Raw genomic sequence first — 16,554 nt, forward strand, 5'->3', positions numbered from 1 at the left:
GCGATGCCACTGTGTGTGCCAGTGTGCCGGAGGCGACTGCAGCCTGCAATGTGATCATTTCCGGCCACTCGTCGGACCTAGACCCACGCATGAAAAACATTTTAGAAGAGTTCAGCGAAATCTTCACCACAACTCCGGGCTGCACAACCCTGGCAGAGCATCGCATAGACACGGGAGACAACCCACCTGTTCGATGCAAACTGCGACCAGTGAATTCCAAGAAGCAGGCCATCATGGACAACTGCATTCAAGACCTGCTGGCACAGAACCTCATCCGCCCTAGCCAAAGTCAGCATGCCAGTGCTCGAGTCCTGGTTGAGAAGAAGTCTGGTGGCTACCGCATGGCTGTGGATTACCGCCAGCCAAATGCACGCACTAAGGTGCCAGTCTACCCCATGCCGAGGACTGATTGGTTGCTGGCACAGCTGGGACGAGCCAGGTGGTTCTCAAGTTTTGATCTTTCACAGGGTTTTTTTTCAAATCCCTGTTCAAGAGCAAGATATTCCAAAGACAGCGTTCATTTGCCATCGGGGAACCTTCGAGTTCATGAGAATGCCCTTTGGAGTTGCCGGAGGTCCTGCCACGTTTCAGACCCTGATAGACCGACTACTGGAGTTTCACCAGTTTGCCATGGCGTTTCTCGATGATGTCCTGGTGTATTCGGAGACCCTAGAGGATCATCTTGAGCATGTTCGGGAGGTGTTGAAGCGGATAAGTTCGGCACAGCTGACCATTAACCCAGAGAAGGTGCACGTGTGCTGTCAATACCTTAAGTTCCTTGGCCATGAAATATCGCCCGGGCAGTGTAGGCCGGACAAGGAAAAAGTGCGAGCGGTGCTAGACTATCCTCAACCAACAACACTCAAACAGCTGCAGGCCTTCCTGGGACTAGCAGGCTATTACAGAGGGTTCATACCTCAGTTTTCTATCACTGCACGTCCACTCACAGAACTCCTTAAGAAAAATCAACGTTGGCGATGGGAGCTGCAGCAAGAGGAAGCCTTTAGAGCACTTAAGTGACACTGTTTTTTTTTTTTCTTTGAATACCCAACTTTTTCACTGCGATCGCGTGTGTAGACAAGTTGCGGCTTTTCCCGGCGATCTTTGCAACGACTGAGTGTGCCATCTTCAAATCAGCCAATGGTTGATAGATGGGCTTTTCACGAGTTGTTTTTGAGCGGCTTCCGTAATTTGTCGAAAGAAGAAAAGGCAATTTTCAGCTGACTTTGATAATTTATTTTGAATTCCAGTTTGCGTGCTGCACTATAATATTTGGCTCGCATGTTGTCAGGAGCCTCTACCATCGATCGGCAGCATTTTCTGACCATGCTCAAAAAATGTTCCAGGGCCCCTTCAATGCCAAGCCCACCAGATATGGCGCCATCCCTTTCTGTACTTGGTTTTCGATCTCTATAATTATTAAGGTTGCTGTGCCCAGAATCTGACCTTCTTGTGTTTCGCGTCCTTTACAAAGGACGGTGTTTGCTATGTTGACCAGAAACTTGCAGGCTTTGCATATAATTAGAAGACTAAGTTAAAGCCGAGCTATCAGTGTGCACGAGGAATGCAAGTTCTTTTTTGCAGCCAGGGCAATCAGCCATAAAGCACCTAATTTTCAACTCTAGTTGATTGTACGTAACTGCCATGCCTAGCAGTATGAAAATTACATGATGTGTTGGCGATCAATACCACCAAAATATTTGTTTCTTTCCATGGGGCTTACTCTCATTTTAAACCTCGCCATATTGATGTTGGCATTGATGTCTTGGCATATTCTATGCTACGGACCGTTCTGGGCAGGTTACGGGCACGTCTATTATGACGCGGTGCTAAAGTTTGCTTGATTATTTATTGCCTCCAGCTAATGTCACAACAGAGCCACAGTTGTCTGTTGCCATTGTGCTGTCCATTCAAGTGTTGAGCTTATGCTAACTTCCTTATTTAAAGCCGTGGTGCTCACTGAAAAGTGTAAGCTATGTGTTGCCAGTCAGCATTCTGCTACAGTCAAGTGCAGTGCTCTGTGTGTTTGATATTGCAGTTTGAACAAGCCTTTTGTTCAGGAATGTCCAGCTTTAGCACTTGTGAAACTAAGTTTGGAATGCCTTGTCTCATGAATGAGCCATATGCTGTTTTCTGGTAGGGTGGGGTGACATCCTTTATTTTATAATTTACTGCTCTGCCTTTCTTTTTCTTTAATGTTAGCATACACGGTCGGCATAACTTACAATGATAGCAGTGGCCCCGCCACGGTGGTCTAGTGGCTAAGGTACTCAGCTGCTGACCCACAGGTTGTAGGATCGAATCCCGGCTGTGGCGGCTGCATTTCGGATGGAGGCGGAAACGGTGTAGGCTTGTGTACTCAGATTTGAGTGCATGTTAAAGAACCCCAGGTGGTCGGAATTTCCGGATCCCTTCACTACGGCGTCTCTCATAATCATATGGTAATTTTGGGACGTTAAACCCCACAAATCAATCAATGCAATGACTGCAGTGAGAGGTTTTTCATGAAAGCTACCTTACCCCTCTCATTGTTGCTTGCAGAGCTATCAAGCCTTGAAAGTGTTGACCACAAGTGGTTGGAACCCCCCACCTGGGCCAAGAAAGCTGCACGGTGAGTTGCTGCACTCAATTTGTGGATGGGGGGGGGTGCAAAGCTTTTGTGTAACCAGAAAAAGGGGGCTGGGTATTTTATTTAACTCTGAATTCTCTAGGTGCGTGCACACCAAACGTAGCGCACATGAGGGGGCAAGCATATTTTCAAAGCGGAGAAACAGCGAGCGCGCATGGCTATTCAGACAAGCCGCATTGCCATCTGCACGTGGGGCCGCGCGGGCAGAGCAATTCACGAATTTGTGTAGACCTGTTTCCATCTTGCGGTAAGTACTGGTCGTGCGTGTCTCGGACCCTGATTGGCTGTGGTCAAAGCGCATTTCTGCAGGGAGAAAATTGGGCTGGGCACAATCTGAAGTGGCCGTGGATTTTCTGCTTAAGCGGATAATCCACATCCGCTTTCCAGATCTACACTCGTTGTGAACGTGTATTCACTCTAGGCATAGCTACTGTTCAACGATGTACTTCCTCATTGGATTGTGCGCAACAGTCTTGCCACCTGATGCTTTATGCGTTATTTTCACTTCGTGCAGGGGACCTGATGTATCTGTATGTTGTGACGCTCGAAGACAAGAGGTACCACATCACAGCGTCTACGAGAGGCTTTTATATCAATGAGTAAGTTTGATGCACTATGTCTTTGCACTGTACCGTTGTACTACAACTTTAACATAATCTGCAATTTAACTTTTGTATTCATTATGCAGGTGGTTGCAGATTGCACAGGCTGTTGTAAAGGTACCCACAAACTAACTGGGCTGACTAGAATGTGAACTAGAAGTGTACCTGTACCCTGTACATTCATTCGGTTGTATTTGCACAGTGTAGTAGCATCTATGTGCAGTTTGATTTAGCTATACAGTCGAAGCCCGCTACAACGAAACTGAAGGGGCGCAGAAAGAACTTCATTGAAGCGAAAATTTTGTAGTAGTGAAGTCGAAAACACATAGCGGATCTTAGCTAGCAAGACAAAGGAGCGTTTATTCTCAAAATTTAAAAAGTGTCCGCTACTTCCTACTCTTTCCCAGCAGCATCACGCGTGATTCTCACCCATGCATAGCGAGGCCATGGTGATAAACACACTGAAACAACGCCTACAGCCACTTTTGTGAACGGACCAAGCAGTTTGCATTAACACGTTAACACCAGCAGCTCTCCACTGTCAAAGTGTATCCGACGATGTTGAGATGGAGGCTGTAGTGTTTGCGTATCCCGAAGGAGTACGGCCACTAGCGTGGGTCTGGTCTTAGCGAGCCGCAGGGCATGTGTTAACCGTCGCCATGGCGAGAACACGATACTGCTCAAAGTCGCAACACTTTATTGTGGCAACACCAAATGCAGTACAGCCTGTTGCAAAGGCGGGGCGGGAAAGCAAATAGGCTTATCCACGCCATGGGCAAAAAAGTACTACACAGGGTGCCACGAGCACGTCTCCGCGGTAAAAATGATCCACGGAGACTCCGGGACGAAGGCCCGGTTGCTCGAGCGAGGGCAAAGGCGCTCGCGTTGGCTTCGAAGGGAGGCGGGTCGGCGTAGCTAGGCCACGCACTAGGACACCGTACTGCCCTTCGGCCATGCGTACGCAGTGGGGGTAACAAAAGGTGAGCGTTCGCCTCGAGCGCGAGGCGCCGTCAGCGAAGTCGGACGAGCGACGGGAGTCGACGGCCGGAAAAGATTGCGTGGCTCACCGTCTGCAGTCCCGGAGAGTATCTCCCGCTCTCGACACAGCGCGCAAAAACATCTCGGGAGACTCCGCGCGCGGCGCCACAGTCAACATCCGCTACCGGGTGAAGAGGTTAAACGCCACTCCACTCTCCCAGCGCAGCAGACAGCAAAGGAGGGGAGACATGTCGGGCATGAGAACGGCAGAAAAGGTGGCAAAGCCCGCGCAAAGGCATCGGGCTAGCCTCAATTCCCACAAGGCAGGGTATCGTAGAGCGGTGACTTTTGCCTTATTCTATGCCATTATCATCCACCATGCTCGGCTAACTGATCTTGTTAATGCAAACAAACAGCCGCTCTAATTAGTTACCACAATGACCAAGCACGCACAAAATGATATGCATTGGCATTGAAAAAGGCATCGCTCCGCACAGCTGCATGAAAAAAAAAAAAAAAAAAACACTCGGAACTGAGTGACGGAGCTTCAGTTTCGGATCGTCTGTCGCTCAAAAGCAAGCCAGTGGCAAAAGCAGGGCCAACGCCCCTTCTAGACAGATGCTTGTGACTTGAGCCGAAAAGCTGGTTCTCGGTCCTCTCCTGTTTTCTCCTCCTCTGCTGCCCAAACAGTGTCGGCGTCGAGCGCTCACTGCGGCGGCTGTTTTAAACCTTGCTGCCTCTGAAAATAAAGCAATGTCTACTGCCGTCTAGAAGGCAACACGGTCATGTTTTAGTGATTGTGTCACTTCCGAATCGAGCGGAATTAGTAGTGTCGGCTGTGAGCGCTCCTTGCGGAGAAAGTACTGAACTACGAGCAACCCACCGTCCCCATAGAAAAGTGTGCAATGTCGCAGGCATCTTTCTAGAGGAGACGTTGGCGAGGCAGTCTTATTACCATCGCAATCGAGCAATGACGGCGCCCATTCTTGCTGAATAGAGGCAATTTATGGTGGTGCCAGCATGTGTTTTAGACTTCATTGACTTATTTTAAGGTTCTGAAAATGCATCAAAATGGTAAAGATTGTGTTTACTGTATACAGTCAACTGCTGATTTTTCGGACACCCAAATTTTTGGACATGCCCGAATTCGGACATCATCGCGGCACCACCACGAGCCCCATAAAATCAATGTATAAGGAAGTCTGAAATTTTGGACTCTTGAACCCCCCCGGAGTCCAATTTTCCGGACTTTTTGATGCGACAAAAGGTCGGAAACCACCACTGACCTCCAGTGGAAACCGCCACAACTGCGTCACACGCGATTACGATCGCATGAGCGCGCGGTCTACTGTGGTGGCATCTGTTGCTTGGACTCGTTGATCGTTAGCGGAGAAACACACACAGCCTCTGAGATTCCTAACACTGGCCGTGTTTATCGTGCAAGGCTGCTTCGCTGACAGTCGAAACTATCCACCCGCAAATTTTTTGACGCCAATAAAGTTCCTTTCGCTTTAGCACTTGTGCTCGTGCTTGTCACTGTGGCTTCCCGCGCAGCGCTTTTGCGAAGCGTTTCACCACTTCGAACTAGAACTAACTGTCACACATCGATTTGGTCTAGCCACGCTGGCTATCTTGAGTGTTTACCAGCGCTACCTTCGGAGTACCCGAGGCACCGTCGCCTGCCGTCGTGCAGTTCTGTTTACGCAGCCCACATGGTGTTTGGCTAGCTTAGTGTGTGGTTGTGCGATCGTGTGAAGTGTGCTCTGCAACGCTAAGCCTAGGTGCTTCGACGCTCGTCAGCAAACTCCTTTGTTCACATCGTGAGGATTTCGCTTGCCTGCGATGGCCCCCGCTCCGCCTTCGTCATCATCGCCGATGGCATCGAAGCGTGAAAAACAGTACCGTCAGTTAACGATGGAGAAGAAAGCCGCCATTATTAGGTTAGTGAAGAGTGGCCGATCGCTGGCTGACGTGAGCAAGGAGTTCGGCATTTCCTAACTTGTGCCCTCTCATGGACGATATTATCAACGACCTCCGCTCTGCTGGTGCTTCCATGCCCACGGAAATAACTTTTGAGCGGTTCGTCGACGCTGACAATGAGCTCGTCTTCTGCGCAGAGCTAACCGGCGACGAAATAGTCAGTCAGGTTATGGCGGTTCAGACGACTCCGACGTCAAAAATGAGGAACTAACGCTTGCACCACCTACGAACACCGAATTGATGCGAGCATTGATGACGCTGTCATCGGTGTACAGTGATGACATGACCCTTGCTCAGATCGAGGCGAATGTGATCACATGCAAGCGGAATGCCATTCAAACTAGGATCAACAAGTTTTTCAAGCCGCTACAGCTCTAACACCGGCTGCCCTGACGGCACCCGCTGTCGGCTGCATGTATTTTTTTTAACGGCTCTTTTCAGAGCCACCCCACTGATGCTTTGGCAGAGTTCCGGAAGTCTGTTACTTCGACCTTGACTCTCTTGATCCGAGAAATATCAATGAAATGGTGCGTTTTTTGCTTGCATTGAGAAATATTAGCAAAATGGTGCTTTTTTTTTTTCTTGCACTGAAAATTATCAGTAAAATAATGCGTTTTTTTTGCTTGCATTCATTTCTTCGAACTGCCCGAATTTTCGGACGGTTTTTCGCTCCCTATAGGGTCCGAAAAATTGGCAGTTGACTGTAGCAATAAATATCTGAGCTTGGAATTTCATCGTGAAATTTTGTTGTAGCATGACAGCAGAAGAAAAAGTGTTCGTTGTGGCGACAATATTTATGCATGGACTCCTATGGACAGCTGACGGGGAACCGTGAAGTTTTCGTTGTAGCGAAAATTTCATTGATGCGTCGTTTGTTGTAGCGGGGTTCTACTGTGTACAAACCACCTCAGCCAGAAAGAAGGAATTCGTTATATGGAAATATCGGTACACTCCAACTTGAGAGCAGTTTTGCGATATACTACTTTTCCTGCAATTATTCACAGGTGTACGTGGTTACTGCTTTTGTTGGCACACACAAAAAAATACCTGCCTGGTAGAAACTCCTACATATATTGAGACATGGGTAGGCCTTGCTACTTGATGTTTTCCTGCATTGCTTGCTTTATTGCAGTCCCCATCTCCTTCCCTCGTTAGTTGGCCTTATGGCGTTAGAGTAGGTTGCACGAGATTGTGCAGGTCTGGCGGGTTATCAAGGTAATCTACGCCAGCAGATGTTGTTATATGCAGTATGATTGTGTCCCTCATAATCATATAGTGGTTTTTGGACGTTAAATTCCACATATCAATCAATCATGTGCAGTATGATTTTAAATCACTCTGTATTGACAGCATAACGAATGTACATCGCCTTGTGCTTGAATATTTTTGAATCCTTATAAGAGAACTCTTGGGCAACTCAATTTCTTTCACTCACATTATGGTTAGCAAGTCAATGTCTCTATTGTAGTACTACATCCATTCTCTGCTGAGCATCTCATTTGTTGCTGAAACTTGACACACCATGTTACTAACTTGTTTTTGCAGGTCCACAGAGGAAGAATTCAACCCACGGCCCTGTTCACCGAAGCATGTTTATCACTCCCTCGTCGACTTGCTGAGTCAGGTAAGCAACTAGTCGAAAGGTTCAGCCCCTCCTTGTTCAAGCAGCTCTAAAATTGTGCACAAAGATGGGTCAATCTAGCTCCTACACTATCGGCATAAACTACTTATAAACTGCATCGTCAAAATATATCATTGAAAATATATCATCACTTACAATAGCCAGTTGTCAAAACTGGCATGTTAGCATGCGTATCGGACTATCGTAGCATGTGAACTATGTGGTAATGGGCTGACATTCGTCTATGTTATTTGTACAAAGACGTTCAGATCTGTGCGACTTGCTGAAAACCACCACTTCTTACACTTTGCAGGTGAGCAGCTCCTTCAAGCGCAATTTCGCGCTCATCCAAAAGAAGCGGACCCAGCGGCACCCCTTCGAGCGAGTAGCCACACCGTATCAGGTCTACTCGTGGCTCGCGCCCACGTCCGAGCACAATGTTGACTCCATTCGTGCGGAGGATGGTGAGTCTACAGGTCTTGTTCTTTAGCTAATGTACATTGCTTGCATGTCACGTTTTAGAAAGTCCTGTATTTTCTCACTCCCAACATCAATTTTACATTACATGAAAAGGTAGTGTCGGAAGTGGAGTAAAGGTGCCTATGGCCTGAAAAGTTTGGCTGTCTCGAGCTTCACACGTGCGAGAATGGTTGTGTGCTAGTAGTGTTATGGCATTGTGCAGTGGCTAAGCACACAACAACACATGTGTTCATTTGCCAGCCATGGTGGCCACATTTCAGTGTGCAAACTCTTATGCTTAGTCAGACGACAAAACACCGACCAGCATCGGTTGTTGAGGCTATTGGAAAATGGCTCACACAGCCCGAGAGCAGAAACTGTGTTTTTTTGTGTTTAACCTTATTCACTTTGCAGTTCATGCTAATGATGCTCATGCAATTACCTACGCATGTTTCTCTTTCCCTCAGCATTCTCGTTCAAACTGGGCTACGAGGAGCACATCCCTGGGCAGACCCGCGACTGGAACGACGAGCTGCAAACGACCCGCGAGCTACCTCGCAAGACCCTGCCCGAGCGGCTCCTGCGCGAGCGCGCTGTCTTCAAGGTGCACAGTGACTTTGTGGCTGCTGCCACACGAGGAGCTGTCGCTGTGGTCGACGGCAACGTCATGGCCATCAATCCTGGGGAAGAGACTAAGTGAGTGTGCTGGGCACTTAGTGTGCAGAATCTTGGTTTTTCACAATAATACGTAGAGTGATATCTGGCACCATCGTCTATCCAAACTTTTTAAGGGGGCCCATTATCCCCATTAGGGATAATAACATACTCAAACCTCTGTATAAAGACATTGCATGTTACACAAAAATAAGTTGTTGCGAGTCGCGATGATGCGAAATTTCAAGGTTGCTTCAGATGGACTGCGTTATATAAAATATGCTGCGATTTAGTGGTATACAAACGGTTTCCCCAGCAACTGCGAATGGTACGAACGGAAGATTGACCCCTGCACGCGAGCTGTGCAACGCGGCTCGTGTGTGGGAGGAAGGCCCGTTCACACTTGGCCTCGAAGGGAGCGAATGCGGCAAAACTCGCCGGAGTTTCTCTCACTTCGCAGCCAGAAAAATGGTCTGAAAACGATGCCGCGAGGCCGACGCGAAAAAAATCTGTCTGAGACCAATTTTGCCGCCACACGATAGTGGATCACCTTACTGCTGCGGCTTTTGCTACACCGGCTGCGCTAGCTCTCAAACCACATGTTGTAAACAACCAACCGTACATTTAAGATAGCGGCCAAGGCCTCCATCACTACGCATCACTACTAAGCTCACTGCCTTGAAAAAGACGTGTTCATCGAGAGCTTGGTTTAGATTACGATCGTTGTGAAGTGCAGCAGCGGCGAGTCGGCATGCCATAACATGTCTCTCTTTCGCACCGCTGGTTGAATCCATCGCCGCCTCTGCAGGTGCGTCTGCTCATGTTGTTTCTTCTGACGTATCTCCCGAAACAACATTTGTAAAGGTGTAAACTGTTTATCTTCAGTGCTTTGCAAGAATAACTGGATTTTGGTATGGATTTTAATGCTCAGGAATAAATTCTAAAGCAGCGAGCGATGGCAACAGTGGCACGTATACGAAGGGCAGAACGAATGTGAACATTTTCGACGGGTACAGACATAGTTTTGTGGCTACTCTCGCATTTTCGCTTGAATTCTCTGGTGTGAATTCTCTTAGACTACCGTAATTACTCGAATCTAACGCGCACCTTTTTTCCGGTTAAGCGAGTTCATAAATCGCATGCGGGTTAGAATCGAGTACGAACGAAAAAATTACGGTCAATCTATTGCCATCGGCAAATCTAAAATGGCCGCCCCCTACGTGCGTCGGCCATTTCTGCCTATGTGTTTCCCGTGTGCGGCACTTCGTACGTGTGCTGAGGAGTTCGTCATCTAGTAGTGCATTAGCATCGACGGCGTGGAAGGGCCGACTCCAAAAACTCGATTGCACCACGATTTCGCTTTTAAAAGAAAAGTCATCGCATGTGCAGAAACGGACGGAAATCGGGCCGCATCGCGGTCGTTCGGAGTTCCCGAAACGTGCGTGCGGGACCAGCGGAAACAAAAGCAGAAGATTGTCGACAGCAAAGCTTCACGCAAAGGCTTCAGTGGACCACAGCAGGGTCGGTTTGCGCAAATTAAAGAGCTGCTCGGCGAGTATGTGCTTGAGCAGCGAGCGGCACAGCGGCCCGTGACGACAGAACTGCTCCAAGTGCGGGCTATGCAATTAGTCTTAGAAAAAGGTCTAATGCGGAGCCAGTTTAAAGCGAGCAGGTGCTGGCTAACTAACTTTATGAAGAGGAAAGGCTTTTCCCTGCGAAGGGGAACATGCATATGCGAAAACTTTTGCGGAGGAGTACGATGAAAAGCTTCACAGTTTTCAGAGGTTCGTCCTAAACTTGCGGCGCAACAACGGCTACCTGCTTGGGCAAATCGGGAATGCCGAAGAGACGCCTCTTTACTTCGACATGCCTGGCACCACAACCACAACCGTCGAGAAGGAGGCGAAGCAAGTTCGCGTGCTGACATCGGTCCACGGTAAAACTACAGTGACGACAATGCTCTGTTACACGTCAGATGGGCACAAGCTTCGCCCCTACCTCATATTTAAATGGAAGACGTTCCCGAAAGGAGTCGTTTTTTCGAGTGGTGTGATCGTGCGGGCCAGCGAGAAAAATGGGTGCGCGTTGCAATCGATGTCTTACGTTTTTTTTTTTTTTTTTCGCGGTGGAAATCAGGTGCGCGTTACAATCGAGGGCGCGATAGAATCGAGTAAATACGGTAATTTTTTTCGTATCGGCTTCGTGGCGCGTTTTCCTGGCCACTTAAGTGTCAAAGCGAATGAATATTTAATAAGTTTTGCTGCTTTCACACTCTCTGATGCGAAGTGTCAAAGCGCCTTATATTGCCAGCAGCATGAGTGAGGAAACCACGGGACTTTATTGAAAGGCAGTGAAAGCAGGGAAGTTCAAAAGAACATCATGAACTTTTTTTCAGCAAGAAGTAGTTGACCCCGGTAAGGTTCTTGTTCACCTTCATGATATGCTTTAACTTGTTTTTGGTTTATGCGAATTCAGGATGATACGGCTATTTTGCGGGCTCTATTTGAACTCATATCATCGAGATTCTACTGTATCCGAAAATTCATTACAAAGGTACATTCCTAACTCTGTATACAGTCGAGCCCACATATAACGGCCCCGCTTAAAACGAACAATATCCGCGTGACCGTGAAAATATACATTAGATCAATGGCACAAAGTCGCACTTACAACGAACGTCTCCGAGCGCCGCTGATCGGTTACAGCGAACGGAGTCAGCGGTCTGCCGATTTCCCGGAAAACTAATTTCGACCACAGATCAGGCATCGGCGAGGTGTCCATACATTCTTATTGTTAAACGCCGACCCTGCCTCCGTGCCCCTCTAGTTGCCGCTCTCCCCGACCGCTTTTCCTTTTGCACCCCTCCGTCCTTTGTCCCCCTGCTACTCTGAGCACCCCGCATCGCCAGACGAGGCCCGTGTTTTCACACTGCCACCTATTTTTCAAAGACTTGTCGGCCATCTACCCTGTTTTTAATCGCTAGTACTGTCGTTGGCATCCCCAGCTTGCAGTGACCAGACCATTTGCCAACATCCTCGGCCACAGACTGTATCCGATAGTCTGCGTCTAGTGCACGCGAGTACGCTACACCACCGACTATGATAACTTGCGATTCATTTCGTGTTTAGGACTTGGCTCACTTCACACTCGGCTCAGCATGCCTTCCGCGCGCATGCGGAAGTGCGAAAACTGCTGTTAATTTGGGTGGAACGAATCGCGAATTATTGGAAGTTCGTGCGGCCACGCAAACCCACCGGTGCAACGAAACGATTTTTTGACCACGGCCGCCGATTCATTGAACACCACCGCTCGCACAGATTTAGGCGGCCATGCACTCTTTCCAAGTTTTTATACGTGCGAGTTTCGCGGACCTTTCAAACAAGCTACCCAACCTGCCTCCTTCTCGTGTGTTTTGGTTTTCAAGGTCGCCCTCCAGCCGCATTCTCCCCTCCCTTTATTGCAACTCCTTGCCCTTCTCTCGCAAGTCTGCTCACCTCTCTTGATCACAACCCCTTCGCTCGTCCACACCGCTTCGCGACACCCGCCACGCTTGCTCGAATTAGTTTCGTTTTTTGATGGGAAACGGGCCCAGAGCTGTTCCACGCGCTCTGGCATGTGGGTCACGTGTGCGCGTCTTGCTCGCTCTCGGTGTGTGCGTGTGGTCATGATGGCCAACGGGAGGACTAGCACGCTTTTTCGTGGCACTCAACAAAACGTCGAAAGTGTGACCGCTTGGCTTGAGCGTAATCCGCGCATTAGGTGCCGCGTTGCGGAGCACTTGCTCATAGCTAATGACCACCTGGCAGCCACCTTGCCGCTTCGGGCATCCCGGTATTCAGCTTTGGAGATGGTGAATATTTCATGGGCGGCGGTGACGGCTACATGCGTGCGAAACTGTTTTTGCGAGGCAGACTTCGTCGACCTCGGGCCCGGTGCCGAGCCTGAAGCTTCCGAACAGGACCACTGCGGCGGGGATTCGTGGCAGCGCATCGTCGACTCTGACCTGGGAGAGCGGGTGGGACATTTGTTGCTATGGTTTAATTATAACCGACGATGATGCCGACACTGCGGAACCATGCACGGATTAGTGCATAGTGAATGAAGTTCGTGGCGAGAGTGATTTGGAGGAATCGGATTGCGAGAACGACCAAACTTTGGAGCCAGCGCCTCATGCAGCTTATGCCACGGGCCTTGGCGAACGATCACCCTGCCGTTCTACATGAACTCGAGACCGCCCTTATTGCTTCTGTTCTTCGAAACACGTGCATCACGAACTTTTTGGGGCAAAAAAAGTTTGTTTTCACTCGCAACTTTTTTAAAAGCTGCGTTTCATTTACTACGAACTTCGGGATACAGCGAACGGGTGCTGCGTCACACTCAGGTTCGTTATAAGCGGGCGCTCTGTATATTCAAACTACGCCACAACGAAATTCACGGGGATCAAAAAAAGTTCGTTGTAGTGGGACTTTCGTTATCGCGGGAATAGTTGGAAATGAAGAGAGAAAAAAAATGTGCACGAGCAGATTATTTCCCAAATTGAAAACAATCGCTTTTTTTCGACTGCTTGTGCTTTCGCACGAGCTACAGCAGAATGCACTGCTCACATTATGCGAGGAGCTGCATGGTGACGTTGTTTGTCATGGGCGCCAAAGAAACATAGACACAAAAGTTTCCAATGCTAAATAAAACTTGTCTTGTTGTGCAATTTTAAAGAAATAGCTTACTACGTGCTCTGTCTGTACAAAATCAATCATTTTGTCGAACGGAATGCGTTGAAGCCAGACACATCTTCGAGGTGTTCGGTCTCCTCGTGAACGGTACAAATCTAAGCCTAATTCAGAGCTCGCATATCCCAGCATTCAAATGCGTCCAACAGCTCACAACACCAGCTTTTTTCTCTAGGTAAGCATAAGAAAACTCCGTGCGCGGTATATATGAAATTTTCTGTTCTACCTCATCCCCCTCTCCCCCTCTCTTTATCATTGCTCGTTGCTTGGGCTGTGTCACAATACTGTAAGAAGCTTGTTTTGAATTTGAAGGCGACTGAACAGTTGTCCAAATTAGCAGGTAGCACTAGAATAAATAGACATTGTGCCACACTGTGTGGGCAAAACCCAAACGAGTCACCTCAAGACTCGTTATTGTGGATTAGGCACTGTTACGCATCTGTGGCAGATGACTTCGTAAGTCCAGTTCAAGGAGCTCGAACAGTGAAGAGAATGAAGTGATCGGTCAATCGTACACCAGAAATAAGTGCAGACATGCATTTAAGTGAGCAGTGTGCTTTGATGTGAAATATATAGTGCTATTTTTGCTCCAATTCATGTTTATTTACATGGCATAGTCAACGCAATCATCTTAAAAGTAATAATGACTGATTTGCATTTGCTCGCGTTCTGTTGAGACTCTGTGATCGTTTGCAGCTTGCTTAAGGGCTTTAGCTGCATCCGAATTTTCATTGCCAAATGCTGCTGTTTTGTTGTTTCACATTTCTAGTAAATTTGGTTGCATTTGGTTTTCACAAGACATTGTGATCAACCTTGGCTGACTTCTGTGTGGAGTGATAAAAACCATGGGCTCCTAGTTCGATTTGGTCGTACCGGATACCAACACTTTCGAATTATCGGGTTTTCCCCTCATGGGAGTACTCAGTGATGTGCTGGGACCAGGGCATCAAAATTAAGAGTTCACATTAACGAGATTTCACTGTATTGTAAGATGCTGCTTTTGTGTGCACATCTCCTTGGTTACTTGAGCTCTCACATCATTTTGAGGTGAGCCAGCATTTGCATTTACAGGTGCACACCTCATCAGCCATTGACGCGTGTCACACAGTCTCCATGCAGTACCTTCACTGGGCACTCACTTGCGTCCTTGCAGGATGCAGATGTTCATCTGGAATAACATCTTCTTCAGCCTGGGCTTCGATGTGCGAGACCACTACAAGGAACTAGGTGGCGACGCAGCAGCCTTTGCGGCACCGTGCAATGACCTGCAGGTAAGCAGAGTATACCCACAAATCCCCAACAGCACAGATATTGCAGCTATGCATAAAAGCGCCAGAAACATGGCAGGCAACATTGCCAGTAAATGACCGTTCTGGCTCCCTGCAAAGACTTGTATTTTGGGGTAATATTCTCGAGCCCAGTGAATTGCCCCGCTGCAGTGGTCTAGTGGCCAAGGCTGCTGACCCTGAGGTAGGTCGCAAGATCGAATCCCGGCTGCAGTGGCTACATTTTCGAAAGAGGCGAAAATGCTGTAGACCCGTGTGCTCAGATTTGGGTGCACGTTAGAGAGCCCCAGGAGGTCAAAACTTCTGGAGCCCTCCACTATGGCGTCTCTCATCATATGGATTTTTTGGGACTTTTAACCTCACATATCAATCATGCCCAGTGAAATTTTAACAGCACTTTATTTTAGAGCTGACAAATGTTGGCCATCTTCAAGAACATTTACCATGCAACAATGGCCAAAGTTTAAGAGAATTCTTCGAAATATTGCGCCATCACATTGGCATAAAAGCAGAGAGGTAATGCCACGAGATTCGTCAAATGGTCTGGCTTTCATTTTATCCAGTCTTGTGTGAATATTCGAGCACTTTGAATATTCGAATGAATATTAATGTATTTGAATGAAAATAACGTATTCTACTTCGCTTCGGTTCGAACTTAAGTCATTGGAATTTTCTAACTATTCGAAATGAACGAATAGATGTATTTTAGTCTGCATATAACTCTCTGTAAAAGTGGTTTCATTGCAGTGGAGGGATGCTGCACTGTGAATGCACTTTTCCAGGCAAAATCCTCACTGCTGTGAAGTTGCACAGTGCGGTTAAATGAAGATTTTACCTTCAGATCTATTCTTCCTTTATTAATTTGAAAGCTTCTTATACCCACTTTTATGCTATAAGTGTTGTAAATTTTATAATCACTTGGTTATGGCTTGCATTTTACTGAAAATCAAATCCTGCTACTATTTAAGGTTGCTTCCTCTTTCTTTGAACCAAAATAATGACATTTGCACATGTCTTGTCCTAATTATAAATCTGTATATATGTATACATTGTGCAGTATAGTGGAGTCATGAAAAACAAGTTAATTTTTCTATATAATACGTCATACAGTCGACATCAGACTTCCCGGAACCTCAAAGGACCACGAAAGTGTGGAAAATCGGGCAATCCATAAACACGAATCCACGCGAAACCCATTTATGCAAGGGGGGAAGTGGCATTGAAAAAAAAACTATTTTATTTGTTAACCTACAGCAATGAAATTTGGCATGCATACTCATAAGTGTCTCGAATAGGGAAATGTGCAGTTTCACCATGATAGCTTCAGTAGTTCTCAAGTTACATAATGCTGCACGATCCAATTACATGGTCTGCTCGTGGAAAGCCTAGCGCTGCAACAAAATATGCCAGGAAGCTGCGAATGGTGTTGATCTTTACTCAAAAGAAAGCTACAGGGAATGACACTCTCAGAATTTTTTAATAAGTTCTCTCTTTTTTTTTAGATATCATCATCGCTGCCGACACACATTGTCAGAAACAGTGGCATGGACAAATCATCGTCTAGAAAAATAACAGGGCCATAAAACAGAAATTGAAGATTGCTGTACCCACAAGCAGT

The 16,554-nt window shown here is 47.4% G+C and overlaps 1 protein-coding gene across 2 annotated transcripts in view; it reads left to right on the forward strand.

The window, feature by feature from the left end:
* LOC119169979 (clustered mitochondria protein homolog) overlaps positions 1-16,554 on the forward strand; it is a 94,891-nt gene that overhangs the window by 24,408 nt on the left and 53,929 nt on the right. For both annotated transcript variants that reach the window (XM_037420996.2, XM_037420987.2), the window contains exons 6-11: positions 2,542-2,611; positions 3,144-3,228; positions 7,735-7,813; positions 8,124-8,274; positions 8,737-8,965; positions 14,804-14,921. In XM_037420996.2, coding sequence (XP_037276893.2) covers positions 2,542-2,611; positions 3,144-3,228; positions 7,735-7,813; positions 8,124-8,274; positions 8,737-8,965; positions 14,804-14,921 — 732 coding nt within the window. The remainder of the gene's footprint in view (positions 1-2,541; positions 2,612-3,143; positions 3,229-7,734; positions 7,814-8,123; positions 8,275-8,736; positions 8,966-14,803; positions 14,922-16,554) is intronic.

Source organism: Rhipicephalus microplus, unplaced genomic scaffold (assembly GCF_043290135.1).
Source record: "Rhipicephalus microplus isolate Deutch F79 unplaced genomic scaffold, USDA_Rmic scaffold_21, whole genome shotgun sequence".
Lineage (NCBI taxonomy): Eukaryota > Metazoa > Arthropoda > Arachnida > Ixodida > Ixodidae > Rhipicephalus > Rhipicephalus microplus.